Source organism: Centroberyx affinis, unplaced genomic scaffold (assembly GCF_046629955.1).
Source record: "Centroberyx affinis isolate AG114_WGS23_722 - 3 ecotype Tasmania unplaced genomic scaffold, CSIRO-AGI_Caff_v1 ptg004378l_1, whole genome shotgun sequence".
Taxonomy (NCBI): Eukaryota; Metazoa; Chordata; class Actinopteri; order Beryciformes; family Berycidae; genus Centroberyx; species Centroberyx affinis.
Window position 1 is genome coordinate 17,985 of NW_027282071.1, and position 23,679 is coordinate 41,663.

At 40.0% G+C, this 23,679-nt stretch overlaps 2 protein-coding genes across 2 annotated transcripts; both read right to left on the reverse strand.

The window, feature by feature from the left end:
- Nucleotides 1–817: 817 nt before the first annotated feature.
- LOC139664827 (myelin and lymphocyte protein-like) lies at nt 818–9,647 on the reverse strand. Its single transcript, XM_071543804.1, has 4 exons — nt 9,520–9,647; nt 2,931–3,098; nt 2,471–2,596; nt 818–1,181 (listed from the first exon to the last, which is right to left on the reverse strand). Exons 1-4 carry the CDS (start codon nt 9,610–9,612, stop codon nt 1,107–1,109), a joined length of 462 nt encoding a protein of 153 aa, XP_071399905.1. The 5' UTR covers nt 9,613–9,647; the 3' UTR covers nt 818–1,106.
- A 770-nt stretch (nt 9,648–10,417) lies between these two features.
- On the reverse strand, nt 10,418–23,391 carry LOC139664826 (myelin and lymphocyte protein-like). The gene is made up of 4 exons (XM_071543803.1): nt 23,150–23,391; nt 14,095–14,259; nt 12,630–12,764; nt 10,418–11,912 (listed from the first exon to the last, which is right to left on the reverse strand). The coding sequence occupies exons 1-4, from the start codon at nt 23,234–23,236 to the stop codon at nt 11,838–11,840; spliced, it is 462 nt and encodes a 153-aa protein (XP_071399904.1). The 5' UTR covers nt 23,237–23,391; the 3' UTR covers nt 10,418–11,837.
- Nucleotides 23,392–23,679: the final 288 nt, after the last annotated feature.

The window sequence follows — 23,679 nt, forward strand, 5'->3', positions numbered from 1 at the left end:
TCTAGCCTAGTGCAGCTTTAACTTCAAATTGTTGCATTGCCAACTTATTCAGTTTTAAAAATTCAGTACCCAACTGACACTTTAAAAAGTACCAACCACGCTTTAATGTCATCTTATCTTCATCAGTAAATTTCACATTGATGCATCAGAGTTTCTGGTGTGAAACCAGTCTGCACCCCATCACTGCTGGTGTGCGTTCCTTTCATTTTTCCTCAGGAACCTTCTAACTCATCACTGATAAAAAATGTCCCTGCACCCCTTTCCCCCAAATCCCCACTGTGGTAAAAAAAAAGATTGCCTGGTGTTTATTTCTTGATATTTATACAACACATGTAAGTAAAAAAAAATGTAAGTAAAGGGCTCAAGATAGCTAATAACATCAAGAAGGGTAAAATTGTGAGTTTTGCTTTCATGCCAGTGATCATTTTGTAAGAGTGGCACATTTTCCAAATGAATCCTAGCCTCTAATAATAACATTTACAGCATATTCCAAAGTGTTCCAAAATGAGATGTACACCATGTGAAAAACATGACACCCCCTCTTACTAAATTATTTAATGGCCTACAATGCTTCATGGTACAAAAACTTGTAGGTAACTTGAGCCCTCGGTATAAAATGATAGATGATAACACACTTTCACAGACTGGATCACGTACATTTTAAAGATGAACTTCAGTTTTTTTTCCCCATAAGGATATGTACAGTTTTAGAAAATAACTCATTTGTTTTAGCTCTTCTACCACAGATACTCTTTTTCCTATTTTTTTGTATAAACCTCAAATTCAAATTCACCCCACCCACTCCACCCCTCCCTCCACATTAATAGAGTTCCCTAAATGTGGTTTAAACCCTCAGTTAGGAACCCTGCTCTTTACTTTAGTTTGTGTAATAAAACATATTAAAAGGTCAGTCAGTTGTTCATCAACAAGCTGATCAAGCGAGAATGTTGAATCCACAGTGACCAGGTTGATTTTGCCAGTGGGAATATTCCACCATGCGCGAACACACACACACACACACACACACACACACACACACACACACACACGCACAGGAAGCACAATTCTTCTTGGACACAGGTCTGTGGTTGAGAGTTGTTATGTCATCAGAAGTTCTTCCATCGGATGGCAGAAAGGATGACGTGGATGAAGTAGAGGAACGTGGCGACGTAGGCAAACACCTGAGAGACACAAAGAATAATATAACAGAATAAAAACAGGCTTAAAGGAACAGTATTATATTATCAGTCTGTGATGTTCAGTGGCATTCCAGGAGTTATTTTGTGATGGAGTGTCGTGATTTACTTTTTTGGTAAACCCACTGTCCCTCAACCTGCCTCGTCTACTTCTACTTAGTTAGTGATTTCCTACATTTCCCAGAATGCCTTTCAACAACCCCCAGAGAACGGGTGTGAACAGGCTTTACATTAAAGGTCCCATATTCTCCACTTTCCAGATTTTTATTTTGTGTCTTGAGGTCCATTCAAAGCTGTGTGTGTGGTGTCATGTACCAAAAACACTCTCAATCCATTTTTACATTTTCCAGCATCTCTCTGAGCCTTACCAAGAACAGGCTGTTTCTGTCACTGTGTCTTTAAGGCTCATTAATATTAACGACCCCTCTGTTCCGATTGGCTAACCGTTTCAAGAGTGAAACGTGAGACGCCGCGGCCCGGCGGCTACAGGTAGGGAAAACTCTCCGGTAATAAATAATGACAACCGCTCAACCGCTTTGAAAAAAACACTTTGTTATTCTATTATTTCTTACAAAAATGATAATGAGCGAACCTTTGTGACGCCACAAAGTTATGGAAGTCCAAACGGCTCGTTTAGAGGCTCGCTTTTCTAATATGGATTGTGTGGATTTAGTTGGCGACCGTGCGTTTTGATACTTTCACCATGTTTAGATAGACCATCCAACTCCTTTATAATCAAAGAGGCAAGGGGAATCCTGTTTTACACCATATGGGACCTTTAAGTATAATAGTAAGACTAAGAGAGCTTTTACCATTTGAGAAATATTCCCCTTACTCAAAACCCAACCTGTCTTGTGGCTGCATTGCATTCTGGTCTCTCTCCTGCTCCTGTGGGTGGAGAAATTGGTCTCTCTCCTCTTCTGCAATGGATTTCTCCCTGTATGATTGTTGATCGTCTCTTGGTGCAAAATGGCGGCTCTAGAGAGAAGCCCTCGCTCTTTGATTCTTTGAGGGACTGACACCAAAACCTGACGTTTACCGCTGAGGTTTTACATCCTGAAACATTTTCTCATATCAAACTCCATCGTAGCTGCTGGAAATATGTGGAGGTGACGTCATCTTGTCTACGTTTGTCAAAAAATACACCAAACACAATGGACCCAGAAATGCAAAGTACATCACCAATAGCTATTTTAATAACAGTGTATTAGGCTGGATTGTTCCTTTAAAAGCTGCAGGGTAGATGGGTCTCTATGTGATGAATGTGTTCTTACCACAGCAGCGATGTCGATCTGGTAGTTTTTGAAATCGTTGCCTGATTTCTTCAGGAAGGTGATGTACGCCAGATCCACCGCCGCGCTGAGGTAGAAAAACGCCGCCAGGCCGTGGTAAGCAAAGTCCTGCACACACACACACATACACACACACACACAGATGATATAAAAATAATAATAATAGTAGTCTATATACAGTATACCTCTGTCTCCCTCCCTCCCTTTCTCTCTTCTTCTCTCACCCTCCTTTTCTTATTCCCTCTCTCAATCCTTTTTCCTTACCTCTCCCTCCCATTCCTCCTTTCCTCTTTCCCTTTCCCCTCCCCCTTCTCTTCCTCCTCCTTTCTCACTCCCATCACTCTCTCTTCTACCTCTCTCTCTCCCTCTTTCTCACCCCTCCCTCCCTCCTTCTCTCTCTCTCTCTCTCTCTCTCTCTCTCTCTCTCTCTCTCAGATCTTACGGCGGCAGCCCAGCCGGAGCTGTTCTTGTGTCCTCCGGCACCGAAGATGATCATCCAGAGGAAGGTCATGACGAAGCAGAAGACGGAGACGAACATCACCCAGCCCAGAGGGTTGGCTGGGTCCACATGGGTCGACGCCACCAGGATCCACACCAAGCCCCCAAACACCTGGAGGGAAGGATGGAGAGATGGTGTTATGGTGTTATGATTTCTGATATTTACGATATTTTGGTCTCAAGTGATCTCAAGCTGACATTAACTTGCTGTGTACAGACCAAATCTAGCTTCCAATGTCTTTAATTAAAAAACAAACCTAGCCTCCAACTTCTTTAATTACAAAACAAACCTAGCCTACAACTTCTTTAATTAAAAAACAAACCTTGCCTACAGCTTCTTTAATTACAAAACAAACCTAGCCTACAACTTATTTAATTAAAAAACAAAACTAGCCTACAACTTATTTAATTAAAAAACAAACCTAGCCTACTTCTTTAATTACAAAACAAACCTAGCCTACAACTTATTTAATTAAAAAACAAACCTAGCCTACAACTTATTTAATTAAAAAACAAACCTAGCCTACAACTTATTCAATTAAAAAACAAACCTAGCCTACAACTTATTTAATTAAAAAACAAACCTAGCCTACAACTTATTTAATTAAAAAACAAACCTAGCCTACAACTTCTTCAATTCTGCAATCTACCTTATAACCTCTTCAATTCAACAGTAACAAACCTAGCCTAGTACATAACTTTTTAAATTCAACAACAAACCCTAGCTTACAAGTTATTCAATTCAACAACAAATCTATTTTACAGCAACAAGAAAACTAGCCTCACACACCCATTTCAATTCAACAACACACCTAGCCTAACCCTAACTGACAACCTCTTCAATTCAACAACAAACCTATCTTATAACTTCTTCAACAACAAACCTAGTTTAGAACCTCTTCAATTCAACAACAAACCTAGATTACAAATTCTTGATTCAAAAACAAACCAAACTTACAACTAAACCTAGCTAAGAACAGCTGAACAACAATAATCATGACCGTGATCATAACATGAAACTTAATCATTGGGAAATTGTGTCGTTGCAGCAGGAAATAGTAGCCTAACAGGATAGCGCAAAGAAAAATAGAATTCAAATGGGACTATAATAAATGGGGGTTATATAAACGTACGTAGCCAATGATTTCAAAACTAGCATGTACGAATGAAAAGTATGGGAAAGTATTACAGCATTGTTAGAGTGTGCAAAGTAACTTACTGAGGCAAAGACAATGCAGACTATTAAGGATATGCAAATATAGTCCCACAAATGTGAAATGTATGCAGTATGAAATTATAAAAAATATATGCAATGAGGATATGGAAATATGAAGAGGACAGATATCTGAAAATACAGCAAATAAGATGTACAAATATGTAACATGTAAAATGTGTCACATTCACGTTAAAAAGTGTACAGAAGGAATTCATATTGACAGAAAGTTTCTAGGTGTGTAGATATGTGAACTGGAAAAAAACAATATACCTTGTCAATATATTCACTTTACAGATGCAGATAACACTGGGACAGAATGTGTCAAATTGGATATCAGTATTACTAGCTGCCCCCTTATCAAAACTCCAGGTAGTACACATGTAGAGAAATAACTGTGTCAAGCTCATGTACATTATTGATCATAATCATAATCAATCACTCCCTTTACATTCATTTCGTTTTAGGAGTTTAGTTGACGTTCTTATCCAAAGCAACACGCTGTAATGTGCAACAGAAGCTTAAATTCCTCGATCACTAACATTACATGCAACCAACAGTAAAGAGTGCAAAAGTCAAAACAAGTAAAAAAAATAATTCTAGATTCCGTAGAAAATGCATTCATCATCATTCATGGAGGATTGCTAGAGCACCAGCCAGAAAAAGATAAACACAAAAAACATAAACATGCAGTGCCATTATACAGAAAGTCAGTTGTACCTACAGTGCCACGAGGCTCCTTAAAACCACCAACAGACTTTTCAGACTTTTTCCACTTTTCCGCAAAAAGTTTTTCACGTTTTCAGGAAAATAAGAGTTTAAGCCTGAATCTTAGCTTAAATGACATTTAGCAGTAACTCCCTGAAGACATGAGGAAATGAAATCCTACCAGCAGCAGAAGTGCGTTCTGATGGTTTCTGGTCCTTAGGCGAGACATTTCCCCCCAAAGCACCAAAAACCTTCATCTGCTCAATAATAACACTCCTTTTCTTAAGCACAACAAACTGGTTTCAGTCTAAAAAGAGCTAAGTTTTAGCAAAGCCTAGTTGAAAACTGCATTTACTTGAAATAGTTAGATTTTTTAATGCTCTCTGGGCGGATTGCACCAACAAGGATTAATTTTTAAACTGGATTAGATCATAGATTAGCAGTTAATTCTGTTGCACCAAACTTTAAATCTAGTTTCAGACTAAGTCGGGTTATATTTGAAACTTCCTTTAAATCTCAGTTTAGTTTTTACCTTAAACCTAGATTTAATTTAATCCTGTTACTCCAATACTTTAAACTTTGATACATTTTGATCAGGGATTAAATTTAAACTGACAGTTGGAGCTAGTTTAACTGTCAAAATGGCAGCATTTCTGAGGTGTTTGGAGCAAAATGAGAATTCTCCAAAGGAAAATAACCCAGTTGAATTTTATGATGATGAAGAATTTGTATTGTGTGTAAAAAAAAATATGAGACCCGCCTGCTCTGTCCATGACAATAGACTCAACAGGTGAATCCAGGTGAAAGCTGTGATCCCTTATTTATTTCATTTATTAAATCCACCTCAGTCATGCAGGGAAGATGCAGATGAAACAGGAGAGACGGGTTAAAGAAGGATTTTAAAGGCTGTAAAAATCTCGCCTGTGTTTTTTTCTGTCACAGTAAATGATGAAAAGGCAGTGATCAGTGTGTCGGTTCCTGTCTGTCTGTTTAAAGCCCTCATTACCATTATTTAGACTTGGACAGGGCCGGATCACTGATGTTGTTGGGTCAAACAAGGTGAGGAGACGCTACAACCACGCATGGGTCAAATAGTATTCCTCTGCTTTTTTGTTTTAAATTTTACCTTTAATCAGGTAGTCCCACTGATATTAAGAATGTATTTTTCAAGGGGGAGACCTGAAAGCAGCATCATGACAAACACCAAAGTCAAAGACGAAGAACGTGCAAGAAAAGCAAAATCAAATCGAAACAAAATGAAAAGTCAAAAGCCACTAAAAAATGTGCTCAAAAGACAGAAGTCCAGTAAGAAATCAGCAGGATCAGCGGTCAGATCAATCTAAATCCTGACAGCATCCTTCATTAATAATTAATCGTTCATTTTAAACTCACCAAGAGAGATCGGCTCTTTCAGTTTTAATTAATCAGTGTTTGTTTTAACTTACTCAGGTGATCAGATGGGTGGTGTTTAGCACATCAGCTCATTTCAGATAAGGTGAACTAAATGTTCTGGCATATCTCATAATGTCACTGTGTCGTCACCCCACCCACCTGTTACTCCACGCACGTTAAAACAAACACACATAAGTATTTGCACATATTTGTAGGTCTATTTTACTAACTAATATTTGCAAATATTCTCTCTCTCTCTCTCTCTCTCTCTCTCTCTCTCTCTCTCTCTCTCTCTCTCACTCTTTAGTGCAGAATCAACACAAAGATAAATCAGGTCATTCCCATGTTCACTCAGATATTTCAAATATTCCAGGTCTGTGCCCCAAAGACTGCCCTTTCTTAAGTTTATAATAAAAGGTTTGACTGCAATAGTGAAAGCATTATCATTAGCATTATTATTAGTATTATAAATACATTTTGTCACCAGAAACACATGGCAAACAATCTAAATCTCCTCAGTCACAGTAAGAATCAGAATCACTTTAAAGGGGCAATAAGTGAGATTTTTCTGCCCCATACCGTTGAATGGCCTTCATATATCTGCAGGGGGTTGATAGAGTTGTTGATCAATACCAGTGACTCAGCGATTACTTCAGCAGCTGCTGAGATTTCTGGCTTTCAGAACTCACTTTCTGGCCCGTACTTTGGGAATTTCAACACTCCCAACCCTGAGCTTTCAGCTGCACAGCGACACATTTCAGCTACGAAGACTAAACAGCATCGTTCTCAAGGCACAAAAAGCAACTGACAAAGCCGTTTTATTATTCCACTATTCAGCATGGTGATCAATTACAGGCCACCGTACGCTGCTCGCCGATACGCGTCGATAAAAGTCTTAGATTACTTAATTCCCCTTTAATGACTATGTAAAATAAAAGTACAGGAATTTGTCTTGCCTCAAACAAAGGAAGGATACTCGGACACTATTGGGAGCCGTTTCGATACAGTTTCACAAAGTTTCTAACACCTAATCCAGTGGTTCTCAACGTGGGGTCCGGGGACCACCTGGGGTCCTTGAGGGAGTTCCAGGGGGTCCCCAGAAAATGTATGAATTGTTAAACTTCACCGTTATTTCATTTACAAGAAGTTAATACAATTAGAGAATGTAGAAGAATGACTGTTTTGGTCATAGTTTCTCTGTTATCTCTCTACCTACAATACAGATAGTCATGGAATTCTGGACAAGATTATATCTAACGATAAAAATATTGGGGTCCGAGAGACATAATCTCATCAAATGGGGGTCTGTGGCTTTAATGTGGACTAAATTAGTGTCCTTGATATGAAAAAGGTTGAGAGTCACTGCCTTAATCCACCGGAGGACGGACCTCAGCGGTCTCATCACATCTCCATCTCCCCCAGCAGTGTGGCAGCAGCCTGAAGCTTAGAGAAACAGGCTTGTGACTGAATCTCTGAGCAGACTGGTGGGGAAACTGAACAATTAACTCTTTCCCCTCCCATCAAACCACTGTCAGTGTGCCTTTGAGCAAGGCATTTAACCAGCGTCCAACAGTAGAAGTATGTGTGTATATTTGTACGTTCGTGTGCCGCTGGGAAAGTCCGGCATCCAGGACCTCCGAGCCGGCTGCTAAACAACGCTGCTTTCATGTGCTATTTTGTCGGAAAATCAAACCCAGAAGGACATACAGTAAAAAAAAACGGGCTCTCTGCAGCTTAACAAGCTAATTAGACAAACTTAATTCAAACAAATGTTAGGTTTTAGTCTGGCCAACTTAAAACTTGCAATAAAGGTGCATGTGTTTTCTTACTGTTGACTCATAAAACTGTATTTTTTCGCCTTGTCGAGAAGCTTAAAGGTCTCCAGTGCATCAGAACTAAGAAACTCGGGTTGCAAAATTTTCTGAGGTTCCGACTTTCATGTGAAATTTCCAAGTAGGAAATTAGTTATTCTGATATATCCGATAGCACCAGGATGTCCTGACACAGAGCCTGCATGCTCAGCACAACCCTTCCCTTGATAAATAAAAGCTAAAAAAACAAAAAAACAACCAAAACTAATTTAAAGTCGACAAATCAGACACGCAGACTCAAAAACCATTTCAGTATTTCCTCTGATTGTCGTACCGGTGGATATATGAGCAGTTTCTACCTTTTGTCATCACCATTCATCTAGATGAAGTGTTGGCCCCATTCTTGAGTAGATTAGAAGCACAGATACAATATGAGTGAAATGTGAGAGGTGAAACACGCAGCTGCACCGCCCATACAAGGTGGGCTGCAGGTGTATCAGACCTATCAGTATTCATGTTAGTAAAATCCAATACTTCTCTCCTGGTTCAACAAAATGCATTTTTATGCATTATTCATACAGTTTGAAATCCTTCCTCAACTGCACATTATAGCAAGAGGAAAACAACTATTAAAGGAATTAATGTTGAGTTTTGTTCCAAAGTGTGATATCCACCATTTGGGAAAAAATGGCACCTACTCTTACAAAATGATTGATAGCATAAAATTACACATATTACACAAATTATGGTACTTTTAAAAATTTAGCAGCTGAATTGAGTCCTTAAGTTACAAAATATAGATCTGTATGAGTCATGGAAGAGGAATGCATGTAATCATTTGAAGAGTTAAGTGCCAAAATGCTACATATCCATTTTAGTGGAAAAATTACCTTTAGTTCATCATTCAGTAAAATATAAATATAAAAAAGAGGATCCAGCCTGTAAAAGCTTTAACATTTTGTCAACCGAAGACTTAAAAAACTTTCTACCCTTTAAAAGTGACCATAATTAATTTTTATTTTATGCAATCAATAATTTTCTATGGGAAGGTGCAATTTTTTTTTTTTTTTTTTTGCAAAAGTGGGATCATGAGATATCTGCATTTGAAAAAAATGTAACCCTACCCATACAAAAGAAAACCTTAAATTTATGAGCATCATCCTAAGACACAGTTATGTTCCAAGCAATTACTAGTTTTTTAATTACTTCTTGTATTATCTTAATTACTCTGATCATAAAAATGTAATCTAATCTAATTCATGAGAACAGAACCATTTTTGAAATACCGACTGATGGATTTCAGGCTGCAAAATGGATAATCAGCATATTGGAACGAATCCCTTCATGTTACTGTGTCCACGTTGCCTCCTCCGGGGTCGGGTCCATCCTATCCGTCCCGCCCCACTCACCAGTTCAGGCAGGTAAAATATATCCGGGACGGTGGTGCAGATGCCCAGGCCGCTGGGCAGGCTCCCCATGGGCTGAGCAGTAGTGGCTGCCATCTCTGCCTGTTGTTTCTCCCAGTGCGACCGGCCCTCTCTCCGCTCGACTAACGGAGCCGCGGCAGGTGTCACCGATCCTTATAAGAAAGATAAGTTAGCAGACAAACCCGTTCTGCTGTGGTGGTGGTGGTGGAGGGCCCGTCCCACAGCAAAACCGGACACACCCCCCCTCGTCCCGCAGCAGCTCCGGGCTGCTGAACTGTGAGGGGGGTTTCGAAACTTCCCACAGAGGAAACTGCTGCCCAGAGGCTATAATGAAACCCACACAGCTGAACCATGTTCTTTGTTGCTGCAGAGTAAAGACTCGGGTCATTGGGTTTTCCAGAGCGCTGGGTATTATTGCAGGTTTTGCAAGTTTTTGACCCTTCTGCACTTTATTTTGTCTGTCTTTGGAGTGCCTGCAGCCTGTATTGCACCCAGAGGCCATACCAGAAGTTGCATTTCAAAATATACATGTTCATAGATGCTGTTTTGGGTGAAGACACTCCCCTTTAAATGAGCTACATACACAATTAGAATACATGTAACAAAACTGACATTCAAGCTAATTTTGTGGATACGAGATGTGAAGCAGAAACTGAATAAACTAGAGAAACTGAGCTTTATACTTCTGCTCCATCATAATCATTTTGGAAACCATTCTTGGACTATGCTGAAGCTAAACTTTACCCTGCCCCTTTGCGTATAACTTAATTTTTTTTTAGAATTACTCTCTCTCTCTCTCTCTCTGAGAAACCAGAAAAAACATCAGAAGCAATGAAGTTGATTGAATATCAAATATATTTATTTCACATCATAGATTCCAATAATACCTGTAAAGTGAGATCATTCAAATATTTACATATTGAAAGTTGTGGAAATTCTCATAAAAACGCAAACAATAAATCACGTGGAAATACCATACATCAAAAACCAAGCTTTCATTGTCAATCAAATCTGGGTTATGCTTTGCTAAGACAGAAAACAAAATAGGCTAATGTGGTTGAAATTGAACAAAAAGAGGTGTGGTGGTTGTGAAGGAGAAACGTATTTTGCCTTACATTCATCCTTCTGTGTACAGTAAACATGGAGGATGCATGAAATAATGTGCTAACACACCGCCTCCCTTCATCTCCCCTTCAAGGAAAGATTCAGGATTATCAAAAACCCCTCTTAGGACATTGAACAAGGCTTCAGGTTTTCTGAATGGTACCAGCCTCCCGCTAGCATTTGTTAGCACTGCTATTACCGGAACTGTCGAGCTATATTAGAGGAATGGTTTAATATCCCATTTTGATTAGCACAAATGCTTACTTCAAGCTGGTGGCAAAACCATAGCACGAAATTTGAAATTAAAGATGATTATTGATCAGTAACAGATTTACAAAGATGCTGAATCTTCCATTTAAAGAAATACACCGAGTTTGGGGTGATTGGTCCGTTGCTGTTGTTGACTCTGTTCACCAGCGTGTTAAATGTCAGTTTTCAGTCTGTTTTCGTGGCTCATTCAAATGAATGGGAAGTAAAAATCTGAACGCTACAAACTCGTCCAGCTGCATCTGATCTTGGTGAGTAGTTTATATTCTGGTTTTCATGGCGGTCAAGAGCCAAATAACCCCCATGTTAAAGCTAAGTGGAATATTGCTTTAAATCTCCCTGTCAACACTTGATGACAAAACACACTGTTTAGTTTGTTTCAGTAATTTGCCTCTTACTACGGTGCAAGTGCATTGTTTTTTTAATCCCCTTCATCATTTATCTTATATATTTACCTTTATATATATATATATATTCTAATGTTGTGCCCGCTCCTTTAAATACATTATGAGACTCATCTTCAAGGGTGAAATAGTAGATATTGAAAAGTAGACCCACAATTATGCATTTATTTCAGTCAAATGAATAACATTTCTACCTGATCAGATCCACTTGATCAATTCTAATCAAGCCATTTCTTGTCTGCTTTTTAAAGAAGCATATTGTGTGGTAATAATGTACAGACCTATTTTTACTAACAAGACCAATTAAGAAGTGACATTTTTGGTATTTCTTTTGCGGTTTCATTTGTGTGTTGTTATTTTGGTGTGACAGCATTTTGCTTTTGAAAAATTGTGAGATGAGAAAAAAACAAAACAACATTCATTCTGTGTTTAGCTCAATAACAGTTAAGTTTGTTATTTGATCAGTATCCCTCTCTTTTGGTCTTCTTGTTCTGTTGTTTGTTAGTTTGTGGACGTCGGTGTGTTTTAGGACCGTTTCCACCGGATGGCAGAGAAGATGGCGTGGAGGAAGTAGAGAAGAGTGGCCACATAGGACATCACCTGGACACACACACACACACACAAACAATTATGCAATCATGATCTTGAGATAGAAAGAGGGAGGCATCACAAATCTGCCACAAGATTTGAATGCTGATTGAAAACCGAAACAGAGATGCATTTCTTATCTGAATGTCCTAAATATGATAACAAGAAAAAAACTATTCCAATAAATTCCAGATTTTGATACTAGATTTGTCTTCCCTCTGTCTGAGGCAAAAACTACCTCATGTAGTTGTAGAGGAGAAATCTACAGAAAACGTGATGGCTAGAGAAACGGTTTGAATTGACAAATATATGACACTGTACTCTGCTTTACAAGGATTTACTTTTCAGTGCTGTGTTTGCATCGTTTACATAATTTCATGCTTGTAAACTACTATATGTGTATGTTCTCTGTATGCTGAAATATTACAATGATAACTGCATTGTATATAGCTGTAGCAGTATTGACCTATGATGCTTTTCATTTACTAAAAAACACTGTTTACTCTGTGAGTAAAGGGTTTGCAGCTCAAAGTGTGGGATATATAATGGAACGTTATAAGAAGTAAAAACAACACATCAACAACCATTTAAAACAAAAGAAACAAAAGAGATAAAAACAATGAGGGTAAAATAATAATAAATATGTAAAATTGTAATGGATATTGATGTCTTGCGGTTAGTTTGGAGAATGTGTGTGTGTGTGTGTGTGTGTGTGTGTGTGTGACCTACCACTGCAGAGATTTCCAGTCTGTAGATCTTGAGAGTCGCGTCGCTCACCAGCAGGCCGTCTCTCACGGTGATGTAGGCCAGAGCCACCGACGCACTGAGGTAGAAAACCACCGCAATGAAGTGATAACCCACATCCTGAGGGGGGGGGGGGGGGGGGAGTTAGAAAGAGGGAGGAAAGGAGGAAGAAAGGATTATGCCAATTAGCCAATTCAAAACCATTATGCACATAGTTTGAAAACCTTCCAATAAATGAAAAACTCCAATACATTTTAGGAGAAAAAAAAGGAGTGTGACACTACTGCAGCCAAATCTGTCAACTGACAACATAAAAAGAAAAAGAAAAAATGTGTTGTAAACTGTATTATTTTTTACTATTTCATGCCAATAAAGTATCTTCAATTGGAATGACTTGAGAAGATAGAGAGAGAAAGAGAGAGGAAGTGAGAGAAAGTTAGAAAGAGGGAGAGAAGGATGGGAGGGAGAGAAATGGGCGAGAAGGATGAAGAAAGGGAGGAAGAGAGGATAGACAGAGAGAAAGAGAGACAGAGGAAGGAAGAGAGAAAGTTAGAAAGAGGGAGAGACAGATGGAGGGATGGAGGAGAGGAAGGGGGAGAGAGATGGTGGGAGACAGGAGAGAGGAGAAGGAGGAAGAGTTAGAAATAGGGAGAAATGGAGGAAGAGTGGAGGGGAGAGATTCAGAGGAGGGTAAAGAGGAAGAAAGAGAGGATAGAGAGCGAGAAAGAGGAGGAGGGAGCGAGAGAAAAGGAGCAAAGGAGGGAGAGAGAGGAATGGAGAAAGAGAGGGAGGAAGGAAGGGAGAGAGAGAGAAAGTTAAGAAGAGGGAGAGAGCCAGGAAGAGATAGATGGAGAGAAAGGAAGAGAGAGGGAGGAAGGGAGAGAGAGAAAGTAGGGAGGAAGATAATGGGAGAGATGGTGAAGGGGAGGAAGAGGAGGCAGATGGAGAGAAAGAAAGAAAGAAAGAAAGAAAGAGGGAGGGAGAGAGGGAAGGTTAGAAAGAAGGAAAGAGGCAGGGTGAGAGAGAGAGGAAGAGGAAGCCAAAACCAGACAGAGAGAGACGAAATGAGAGGAGGGAGAAGAAGGGAGAGGAGAGAGAGAGAGAGAGAGGGAGAAGGGAGCCAACAGGACAGAGTGGAAGGGAGAATGAAGGAGAGAGAGAGGCTGAAAGGGAATAAGAGGAAGACAGACATAAGGAGAGAAAGAATGAGAGAAAGAGCAAAAGGACGTGAGAGAGAAAATAAGAGTGAGGTTGGGAGAAAGGCGAGAGAAAGAGAGAGAGAGAAGGAGGAAGACAGAGAGGAGTAAGAAACAGAGGGAGGGGGAGAAGAATGGAAAGAGAAGAAGAAAGACAGCAAAACAGAAACAAATCTACTAACAAGATAATCAATCAACCAAATCGTTAACCAATTAAACAATTAGCCAATGAAGCGGCAGGGGGCGTGTCTAACCAGGGAGGGCCAGATGCCGCTCTGATTGGCTCCGCAGAGGAAGAGGAAGAACCAGAGCGTCGTCAGGACGAAGCAGAAGACGGAGACGAACATCACCCAGCCCAGAGGGTTGGCTGAGATGACACGAGTCGACGCCACCAGGATCCACACCAAGCCCCCAAACACCTGGAGGGAGGGGGGGGGGGGGGGGGGAGAGAGAGAAAGAGAGAGAGAGGGGGAGAGAGAGAGAGAGAGAGAGATTTGATTTTTCATTGGAATACCGCTGAAGCTTTTGATAGCTACAGTCTTCTGATATAACTTGTAGGGAGCCAAAATTGATTGTTTCCGTGGAGTCATTCCTATGTTCCCAAGGTCCTATGTTCCCAAGGTCCTATGTTACCAGGGTCCTATATTCCCGTTCTATATAGCACATAATGGGAACCTGAAAAAGATGTTCCCCAGCTCTGTATGCGCTTAATATGGTTAGTTAGGGTTAGGGTTAGAGTTAGGGTTTAGGGTTAGGGTTAAACATAGGACCCTGGGAACATAGGACCCTGGGAGAGGACATATGTAGAACTGGGGAACATAGGACCCTTTGTCATGTTCCCATTATGTGCCATATAAATCTGGGGAACATAGGACCCTGGGAACATAGGACCTTGGGAACATAGGACCCTGGGAACAAAGGACCCTGGGAACATAGGACCTTGGGAACATAGGACCCTAGGAACATAGGACCTTGGGAACATAGGACCCTAGGTTTCCATCAACCCTCTGTCAGTGTATGGGAGGTTACTTCATATAAGCAAAATAAAAAAAGATATGGCTTTGATTTTTAAATATGCTGTAGGACGCATCAACACATCTTGTTTGGTTTAATTCACAAAAAATAATTCAGTATGTAAGATCTGTGAAGTTAGCAAATATACATATTCAAATCTATATTAAGTATTCAAATTAGTGAATAGATTAGTAAGTATTAAAGTAGTGTATATAGAGAGTAAGAGTAAACCGTCTCTTAAAAAGGAATGAGTGTGTTTGTGTGCAGCAAGACAGCCTGAACTATACAGGGAACTCTCAAACATGTCAGTGCATAGAAACCAGAGAGACAGAAGAACACATAAATCCTTCAGGATGATGTCTCAGCAGAAGAAGAGTAACCAGAGACAGTCTGGCTCTATCAGCCCCTAAAAACTTCTCCTTAGCGGGACAAAGCTTGACATAGACTTTATTTTGGAAAACCCTCCAAGAGGTATAAGAAGAGAAGAAGAAAAGAGAGGAGGAGAGAGGAGAGGAGGACCGAACGATGACTAATTAATTTAAAATTTCTTTATTTATGCAAAATAGATAGTGGGTATTATTCCTTGACTGTCTTGCATAAGGTCTGGTTTTGATTTACACCTAAAAATCCTACAAGTACTATTTACATGAACGCCAAAACTATTTACCGAGCTACACCACCAGGCAGGATTTTAGCTAGCTGGAATGTTCCATCTCCTGCAAAGGGAACAAGCTACGCTAGCTAGCTGCACAGCTACAGTGAAAAAATGTCGGCTGTTACTGTCATGAGCCTGAGGTCATACTTTAGTGAAGTCTCAAACTGCTTCAGGTGAAAAGCTAGCCATGCACAACAGTGTCTACTGCCTGTCTACTGAAATATGTACAGACTGTCTTTTTTGGAGAGATTTTGACAAACCCTGTTTGGACTCATTGTTCGCAGCAAGAGGCCGAGCAGTTGCCTGATATCAGACAGAACTGTCAACTCGTTCCACTCTATCTTCAGTCTGACATTGCCTCCACTCTAACCGATTTCCGTGGGGGAGGGGGATTCGATTTTCCCTAACCAATCACTAGAGACCGACGTATCCGCCTGAATCTAACGTCATTTTAAGTCGACACTGATGCGTAGCCATGACAACACCAGAGACGGTTCAGAAAGTATAGAGCATCTTTGACATAACGGAGCGAAGTAAAAACAAAGTATTTCGGATTTCAAAGTAATTGGTACTTTTAATCGATTTAGAACAGCCTCGATAGCAGTGTCTATCTTGTCTATAGCGGTCGCCATTGTTGTTATTACTTCTCCTTGGTTCCGGCGCACAGCTTGACAACAACTTGACAACGGCGTTAGTCCCGCCCGTGGCGCTGATTGGCTAATCGTTAGTCCCCCCCGGTGCTCATTGGACCGATCATTTTCCAACCGAGAACCCGCTGTTTCATGTCACGATGCCAGACCAGAAGCAGTCGACTCAGTGGAGTGGGCGGAGTCAAAGGTCTGGATCCAGGCGAGCCTAGCAGCAGAGTTCACTGTTTTGACTGACAGCTGACTCTGGAGCTGATTCTGATTTTCTGCAGGTCCAAGTACTACAGGTAAATAAGAGACAAATTATACTGTATATAGGTCAGAAAATTGGCAAACTTATCCTTTAATGAAACAACGTCCTGGATAGGCATGCAGGTGCTGATGGGATTTGTAGTTGACTTTACTAGGTTTCAGAATGTAGCTGGGTTGTACCACGAGTTAGTATATGAATGTAAACAGAAATCAGATTTGGCTTTCCTTACAGCAGCAGTGCATTTATTCCTAAAATGTCTGAAATGAAGTCAGTGAGACCTGGGTGGCCAAAGCCTAGGATTTACTTCTTTGCTGGGACACTACTGAGAGTTCAGTGAACCACGGACTAAACCTGTCTTTTATTCTTACTTTCTTAAAAGAGCCAAGTTTATCCACCACTAAAATGAGGGTTGGCCTTCAAAGTAGGGGGACACACACACACACACACACTAGTAGGCCTACTCTACTGATGCACACTGACACTACATGCACACATACTAATGCCAAACTACAGTATATTCATGCATGCTTTCTCTCTCTCCTCCCTCGGCAAACATTGTGGTTGAAAGAGCCTCTGGCGTTTTGATAGAGCACGAAACTCCCGCATTTGTTCCCTGATAAGAGCTACATTGAAATGTTCATTATATAAAAATGACACTCGTCAATGGTCAGGCTTCACTGCCACACATCAAACACTACGGATACTAAGCCTGCTATGGTTAGAGTGACAATAGATGTAGATACTGCCTGTTGTGTTTCAGTCTGATTCTGTTCTATTCTGCTGTGAACTTACAGGTCGATACAGCCTGGTGCAATATTATGTTTTTATCTTAAACTGTTTTCTTGTCTTCAACTGCTCTGTACTTTGTCATCAACATCTCCAAATATCATTGCTTGCATGCCCACTTACTGATAATTTTTTTCCTATGAATCTTCCCTAGCCTTATGGCTAACCAACGCTGATTGGCCAAGTTGTCTCAAATATAGAAATCAAGACATAAGTGTTGTAGTATTAAGCTGTTGTGTTAAAGTGGTAAGCTATTTTCTCTCGGTCTGTTCTTAAAGTGTGTTGTTGGGACCTGAAACGGGCCTGTGGTGCGTCCCTACATAACAACAGTAACAGTATTTATCAGCTTAGATCCCAGGGTGAGAGACTAAATTTTCAGCCAGGTCCATGGCTGAGAAGGTTTTGAATTGTCCACTAGAGAAGAACAGCTTCTTAAACGATTTGGGATTGGAACCCAAAATGGATCAAAGGCCTGTTTTTCGTTTTAGGTCTTAGTTGGAAAATGTTTAAAAGCCCCGGAGTGCACCGAACTGCTGAACAGCCTGGTTTCCATTAAAGGAATACAGTAGTTCACCCAAAAATGAAAATTCTGTCATCATCTACTCACCCTCGTGCCAAATGAAACACAGGTGAAATTTGTTAGTCCATATAACACACAGGGAGGCTGCAGCACAACTTGGTAGCAGCCTTCTCCAAAACAACTGAAGTCAATGGGGACCTGTTCTTTAGAGCTCCAAAACAAAAACAGCCAAACAATCACACTGTGAATAGAAAGACCTAAACACCATTATTTGTTGCAAATCAATCAGCTGTAGTTAAGATTTGCACTAAATGATGGTGTAAATATACTGTAGGTCTTTGTGGAACTCTGAATAACTGGTCCCCACTGACTTCAGTTGTTTTGGAGAAGGCTGCTATGGAGTTGTGCTGCAGCCTCCCTGTGTGTTATATGGACAAACTTCACCTGTGTTTCAACTGGCATGAGGGGGAGGAGATGATGACAGGATTTTCATTTTTGGGTGAACTATTCCTTTAACACCCCCCCCCCCCCCCCCCCCGTAACAAATTGAATTACGTCCCAAAGGTTGGTTAACGGTTAAATTTAGGCAAGTAAAACGACTTGGTTAAGGTTAGAGAAATGGTTTGGTCATGGTTAAATAAGAAAAACGTTTGTTATAAATTAAAGTGTGACTTAAGGTTGAAATGTACTTTGAAAATGCTGGGAATCGAACCCCGGTCGCCAACATCCAAGGCAAAAACATATACGCCCGTCCACCACCCTGACCACAACACCCTTACTGGCCACCGTGCTACTTCAGTGTCACACTACTTCCTGTTTACAGTCGTGTCTCCTTCACGTAACCGTTTCATGCAGGGAAAACGTAAATGTAACACTTTATGTTCCACCAACACGTAATTTGCTGTTCATGTCGTGTTCATTTCACGTTTTTCTGTGACATCAGTCTGGACTCGAGTTCATGCATTTGGCAGGTAGCGAGTGTCAGTGAAATTCAAGATTTACTAGTCGCTGTTTCCTGGTAGAAACGTTAGTTACCTGCCGAGGTTCATAAATTGTTCCACAAACGCAGTAAAATCAGGTTTCAATCAGCTGTGTAAACATAGTAAGTTTCAAGTCACACCACCAGTCTATTCAGGTCTATTTACTGAGCATTTTTCACCCCAGAAACCACCATTCAATCTGTACTGACCACATGTGAAGAATGTGCCACACCCTGACATTTTGGGCAGTACACCTGCACAAAGTTCAGGTACTGTACATCCTGTAGCACATATTTAGATTTTCCTCTGCCACATAGATTTAAACTTGCATTATTTCATATGATCGACATATTTTTCCTCCTAGTGTGAATTTAACATAGGCATCTTTTTAAATCACTATTAATATATAAGGATGTCAAGCTTGTCATAATGTTTATAATGGAAAAAATATGTGTCTAACCCAGTAAGTTAATACAGTATATTATCTGTGCCAGTTTCACACATGTTGCTTTTCATATGTGATCTTGACATTTCCCATTTGCCTTGTGAAAATGTCTCTTTGCAAGTTTTCACATGTGGAACACATATTGTCACATGTACTGGCAGATGAAAGCATGTAAAAGCATGAAAAAAATTTTCACGTGGAAAAAACACTATACATCACGTCATGTCAAAATACAATGTGAAAACTATTCACACAGAGTATAAAAACCAATATCAAAAAGCACATGTGCTTTAAATTCACAGGTGGGTTTTTCACTTTTCACTTTTTTGAGTTTTATTTCCAAAATGCTACATATCAATGCTAAGTTGTTGTTTTTTTCAAATGGGCAATATTTTATTCTGGGATGAAGCTCCTCAGGTTTAATCTGTTCAGCCTGTCTTCATATTGTGTTTCTGTGTGTAATGGTTATGTGCACCCCTGGGTGTTGTTGTGACAGGTGATAGAAAACAAACTCGCTCGCTTTGAAAAAAACAAAACAAAAAAAACCCAACTCCCTCACACTAACTCTTTTACTTTCAATTAAAAATCTTCTGTGGGAAAATGCCACATTAGTCAAATATGCGATAGTGTCGAATGTTGAAATAACCTCAAGCATGAAGTGCTCAGCATGTGAGATATGGATCAGAGCAAACACCTGAAGCAACGATGCATTACTGGGAAAACAGCATGACCTCATTCAAACACTGCATTAAGCAATCACATGTCGCAGTATGGGCAAATATTACATAAGCCTTATCTCTGCTGTTCTATATCAGACTGGGAAACATTATCCGTTCCAATCCATTCCAGGCAAAAGGGACCAAGCACTATAAAAAACCAAACCCCGTAATTTTATCACTGAAATGTCCTTAATTTCTCATAACCATTAACTATCAATTAAAAATGACACAGCTTTAAAAAAGTACGATTAGTTTCATGGGTTTTTAAGGGATTTATTCACGGGTTGATTTGTGGAGACACTAGAAATTAAGGGATTTTTTTTATGCCTTTTGTGCAGGTTTACAAGTTATTAATTAATAAGTTATTGTATATTAATGGAAAGTTCCTGTCTCCCTGAATTTTACATTAAATTAGAAAGTAAAGCAGTCAAACATTAAGGGTGTTTAAGGTAGCTTTGATGGGGTCTCATCCATTAATAACTCCCTTAACTCATTTTAGCCATCCTATTATGTTAAGATTAACAGACATCTTTTATGTGACCCCAGCAAGCTAAACGTACAAAAAATCATTATTACTTTACCCAAGTTTGCACTTCAGAACATCAGCAAGTAACACATAGCAGTTAGTCGATAATAAAAAGTAAATTAGTCACCAAAATAGTCAATATTCAAAGAGCTGTGACCTCACGTACCATATAAAAGTGAAGTCCTGGGTTCGAATCCGACCCGGGACCTTTGTCGCATGTCATCCTTCTCTCTCTCCCAATCTGTCCTGTCTACTTTCAACTGTCAAATAAAGGTGAAAATTCCCAAAAAATAATCTAAAATATATATATATATATATACGTATATATATCATGAACAATTATCCACTAGGCTATTTTCCATCGATAATTCACTCTTATAACCTTTATCAACACAGTTTTTGACAAATTTGCAAAGATGAAATCTATTTGTAGGGTTGGTGCAACATGGCAGACTTTGACAAAAAATGTTGATGTTGTTGCTGTGATATTGAGGCTGTTACATGACCTCATGTGAATCGGTAAATAAATACACAACAGGTCGTCTAAACGCTCATGTTGTGGTTTTGACAGTTCACTGGGAATCAGCGGTGCGTTTTCTGTAGCATAATAGTTGTGAATTTTAACTTTTAATTTTTGCTCTTTTAGACCTATAACATGGTTGGTAGACAGAGATCACAACTTTAGCTAGCACCCATATCCATGAAAGGTAAGCTCCGCCCCCTGCTGTCCGCCTCCAGCTTCTTATCTCCACAACTGCTTGAGATGGTTTAGATTTACACGGCCAACTCAAACCAGACTGGCAAACACTTCCCAGTACATTTCCATATCTGAGTTAACACATTATCCTTGATATTCTGTATAAAAGCCCCGCATGCTGCTGGCTGGTTGACATGGTTTAGATTTACACTTCAGTCTGCAGACTCAAACTGTCTTTCCACCTGTGTGGCACAGATTTAATCTTCCCATGGCTGCCTACACAGGAAACAGATCGGATTTCACATTAGTTTTCCATGTGTAGTGAGCAGATACTCTTTCTTCTGAAAGCTCATGAAACACAGAGAGCTGTGGCTTGTATTTACTCATACTAAAAAAAAAGATACTTCATTGATTCAAGTAGGGAAATTATCTTTTCTCTTGCCCCGCACCACAGGGAGGTCAGAGGTCAGGGTAGGGATTCAGTGCCCAGCAGGATGGAGGCTTGAACCCCGGTCCTCCAGGTAAAAGACAGTCTCTCTGACCAATAGGAACAGAGGTAACCAGCAGGAAATGGGAGGTTCCTGGTTGCTGAGCAACTCTGAAGAGACAAACGAATGTTTTCGCCTGAGGAAAGTCTGTGTCCTTAAGCTAGATTTACACAGCAACAGAGAAATCAGGTTGTTAACCCAATGTGACCCAGGTTTGACTGGAAGAACTGACAAATGTGTTTTAGCCAGGGATAAAAACAATAAGACAGCAGTTCAGGTCTGGTGTTCAGGCCCGAGAGTTTGGTAATGACAGACTGAACTTTCATTAATTTAATCCTTGAGAAAGCTGATGCCTACGACTACATAATGATTGAGAGCACAGAATTTGAGCAACTGGCAACTTCAGACCTTGTTTATACAGTATGATGTTTTACAAATGAAAAGTTCTATTCCAAAACGCTATATATCCATTTTCGGGGGAAAAAATGATTATTACCTGAGCTTGATCAGTCAATATCTCTAAAATATAGAAGATCCAGTCTGCAAAATCATTTGTCAACTCAGGTTTTAAGTTATCGACTGTCCTTTAAAAAGTAGAATAAAAGTTCTAATTTTGTGCTATCAATCATTTTACAACAGTAAGCATCAACCAAGGACTGAAGTTAACTACTATACTTAACACTAGAAAGTTAAATGGATTGTGGGAGCCTAAGAGGAGGACAACAAGCCGTACATTTAACAGAATAAATATAATTATAACAACTATCTCACTGCGTGATTTTGAAAATCTAACACTGGTTTGTACTGAAAAGTGAGTCTAGGAAGTTATAGAGGGACACTTTGAAAGCTGAAGATATTTCAACTCTAAACTTTAAAACAGCACTCAGCATCTTTTCATTTCCAGTGTTAAAAAAAGTGACATAACTTGTTATTCTCTGCCAACCGTCATTTTGTAAGAGCAGATGTGAGTTTTTTCAACTGGTGGAGATCTCATTTTGGAATAAAACTCATATCAAAACCCGGCTCCAGGCTTTAAGACCAAACCAGTGGATTCTTCTTATCTTCATGCTTAGCTGGCTGGTCACTCCGACAGATTCCTATCTAAACAGAGACTCGCCTCAATGGAGCGGAGCAACGATGAAGAAAGAGAGAGAGAGAGAAAGAAAAAACTCAAAGAGAACAAGATCAAAATCTAAATGGCTTTGACCTGAGTGAATAAAGGATGCATGGATGAGAGAAGAGAAAGAGCGAAAAAGGAAAACACAGATAAGAGAGAGGGAAAGGAATAAGATGTTGGTCTAACTAGATATGAGCAGATACGAGTGAGTAAATGAAGGATGGATAGAAAGAAAAGAAAGACAAAAAAGGAAAATGTCTTATATAGAAAGGGGAGCGATCCGAAGAAAGACAGAGAGCAAATAAAGATGTTAGTCTACATTTGATTCTGCTGAGTGAATAAAGGATGAAAGGATGGATAGAAGGGGGAAAAAAAGGGGGATCTTACAAACAGAAAAAAGAGAAGTAGAAGCTCAGATGTAGAAAATGTGAGAAGGAAGTAAGAAGTAAAATAGAAACTCACAAACTCGGGGAGGAAGAACAGGTCAGGGATGGAGGTGAAGATCCTGCCGCCTGTGGGGAGAACATCGACCGAGGTGGTGGAAGCCATAGTCCAAAACACAGTGTGTGTGTGTGTGTGTGTGTGAGGGAGTGTGTGTGTGTGAATCAGAGTAAGTATAGTAGTATTACAGCCTGTGTGTGTGTGTGTGTGTGTGATAGTTTTCTCTGGAATGAGATGTGTAACTTGTCTTAATCTGCTTTTTAAAGGCCGTCTCCCTCTCTCTCTCTCTCTCTCTCTCTCTTCCCCCACACCTTCCTCTATCTCGCTCGCCCACTCCCTCTCTTCCTCTCCTCCTACCCATCCATTCCTCTGGTCGTCACTTTGTGTTTTCCTCCTCTCTCTCTCTCTCTCTCTCTCTCTCCCGTTGAAATACCAGTTTGACAGGTGCTTTACCACTTTTGGTGCTGTTTGTGAAAGGAGAGGACGTCTGTGTGTGTGTGTGTGTGTGTGTGTGTGTGTGTGTGTGTGTGTGTGTGTGTGTGTGAGAGAGT

Bases quoted from the DNA above. Each gene is read 5' to 3' on its own strand.
- LOC139664827 (XM_071543804.1), bottom strand. From the start codon at position 9,612: ATGGCAGCCACTACTGCTCAGCCCATGGGGAGCCTGCCCAGCGGCCTG. The intron at 3,099-9,519 runs GTGAGTGGGGCG...CCTTCCCTCCAG, and splicing joins TATTTTACCTGCCTGAACTG to GTGTTTGGGGGCTTGGTGTG. The intron at 2,597-2,930 runs GTAAGATCTGAG...GTGTGTGTGCAG, and splicing joins GCTCCGGCTGGGCTGCCGCC to GACTTTGCTTACCACGGCCT.
- LOC139664826 (XM_071543803.1), bottom strand. From the start codon at position 23,236: ATGGCTTCCACCACCTCGGTCGATGTTCTCCCCACAGGCGGCAGGATC. The intron at 12,765-14,094 runs GTTAGACACGCC...CCCCCCCCTCAG, and splicing joins GCGGCATCTGGCCCTCCCTG to GATGTGGGTTATCACTTCAT. The intron at 11,913-12,629 runs GTAGGTCACACA...GTGTGTGTCCAG, and splicing joins GACTGGAAATCTCTGCAGTG to GTGATGTCCTATGTGGCCAC.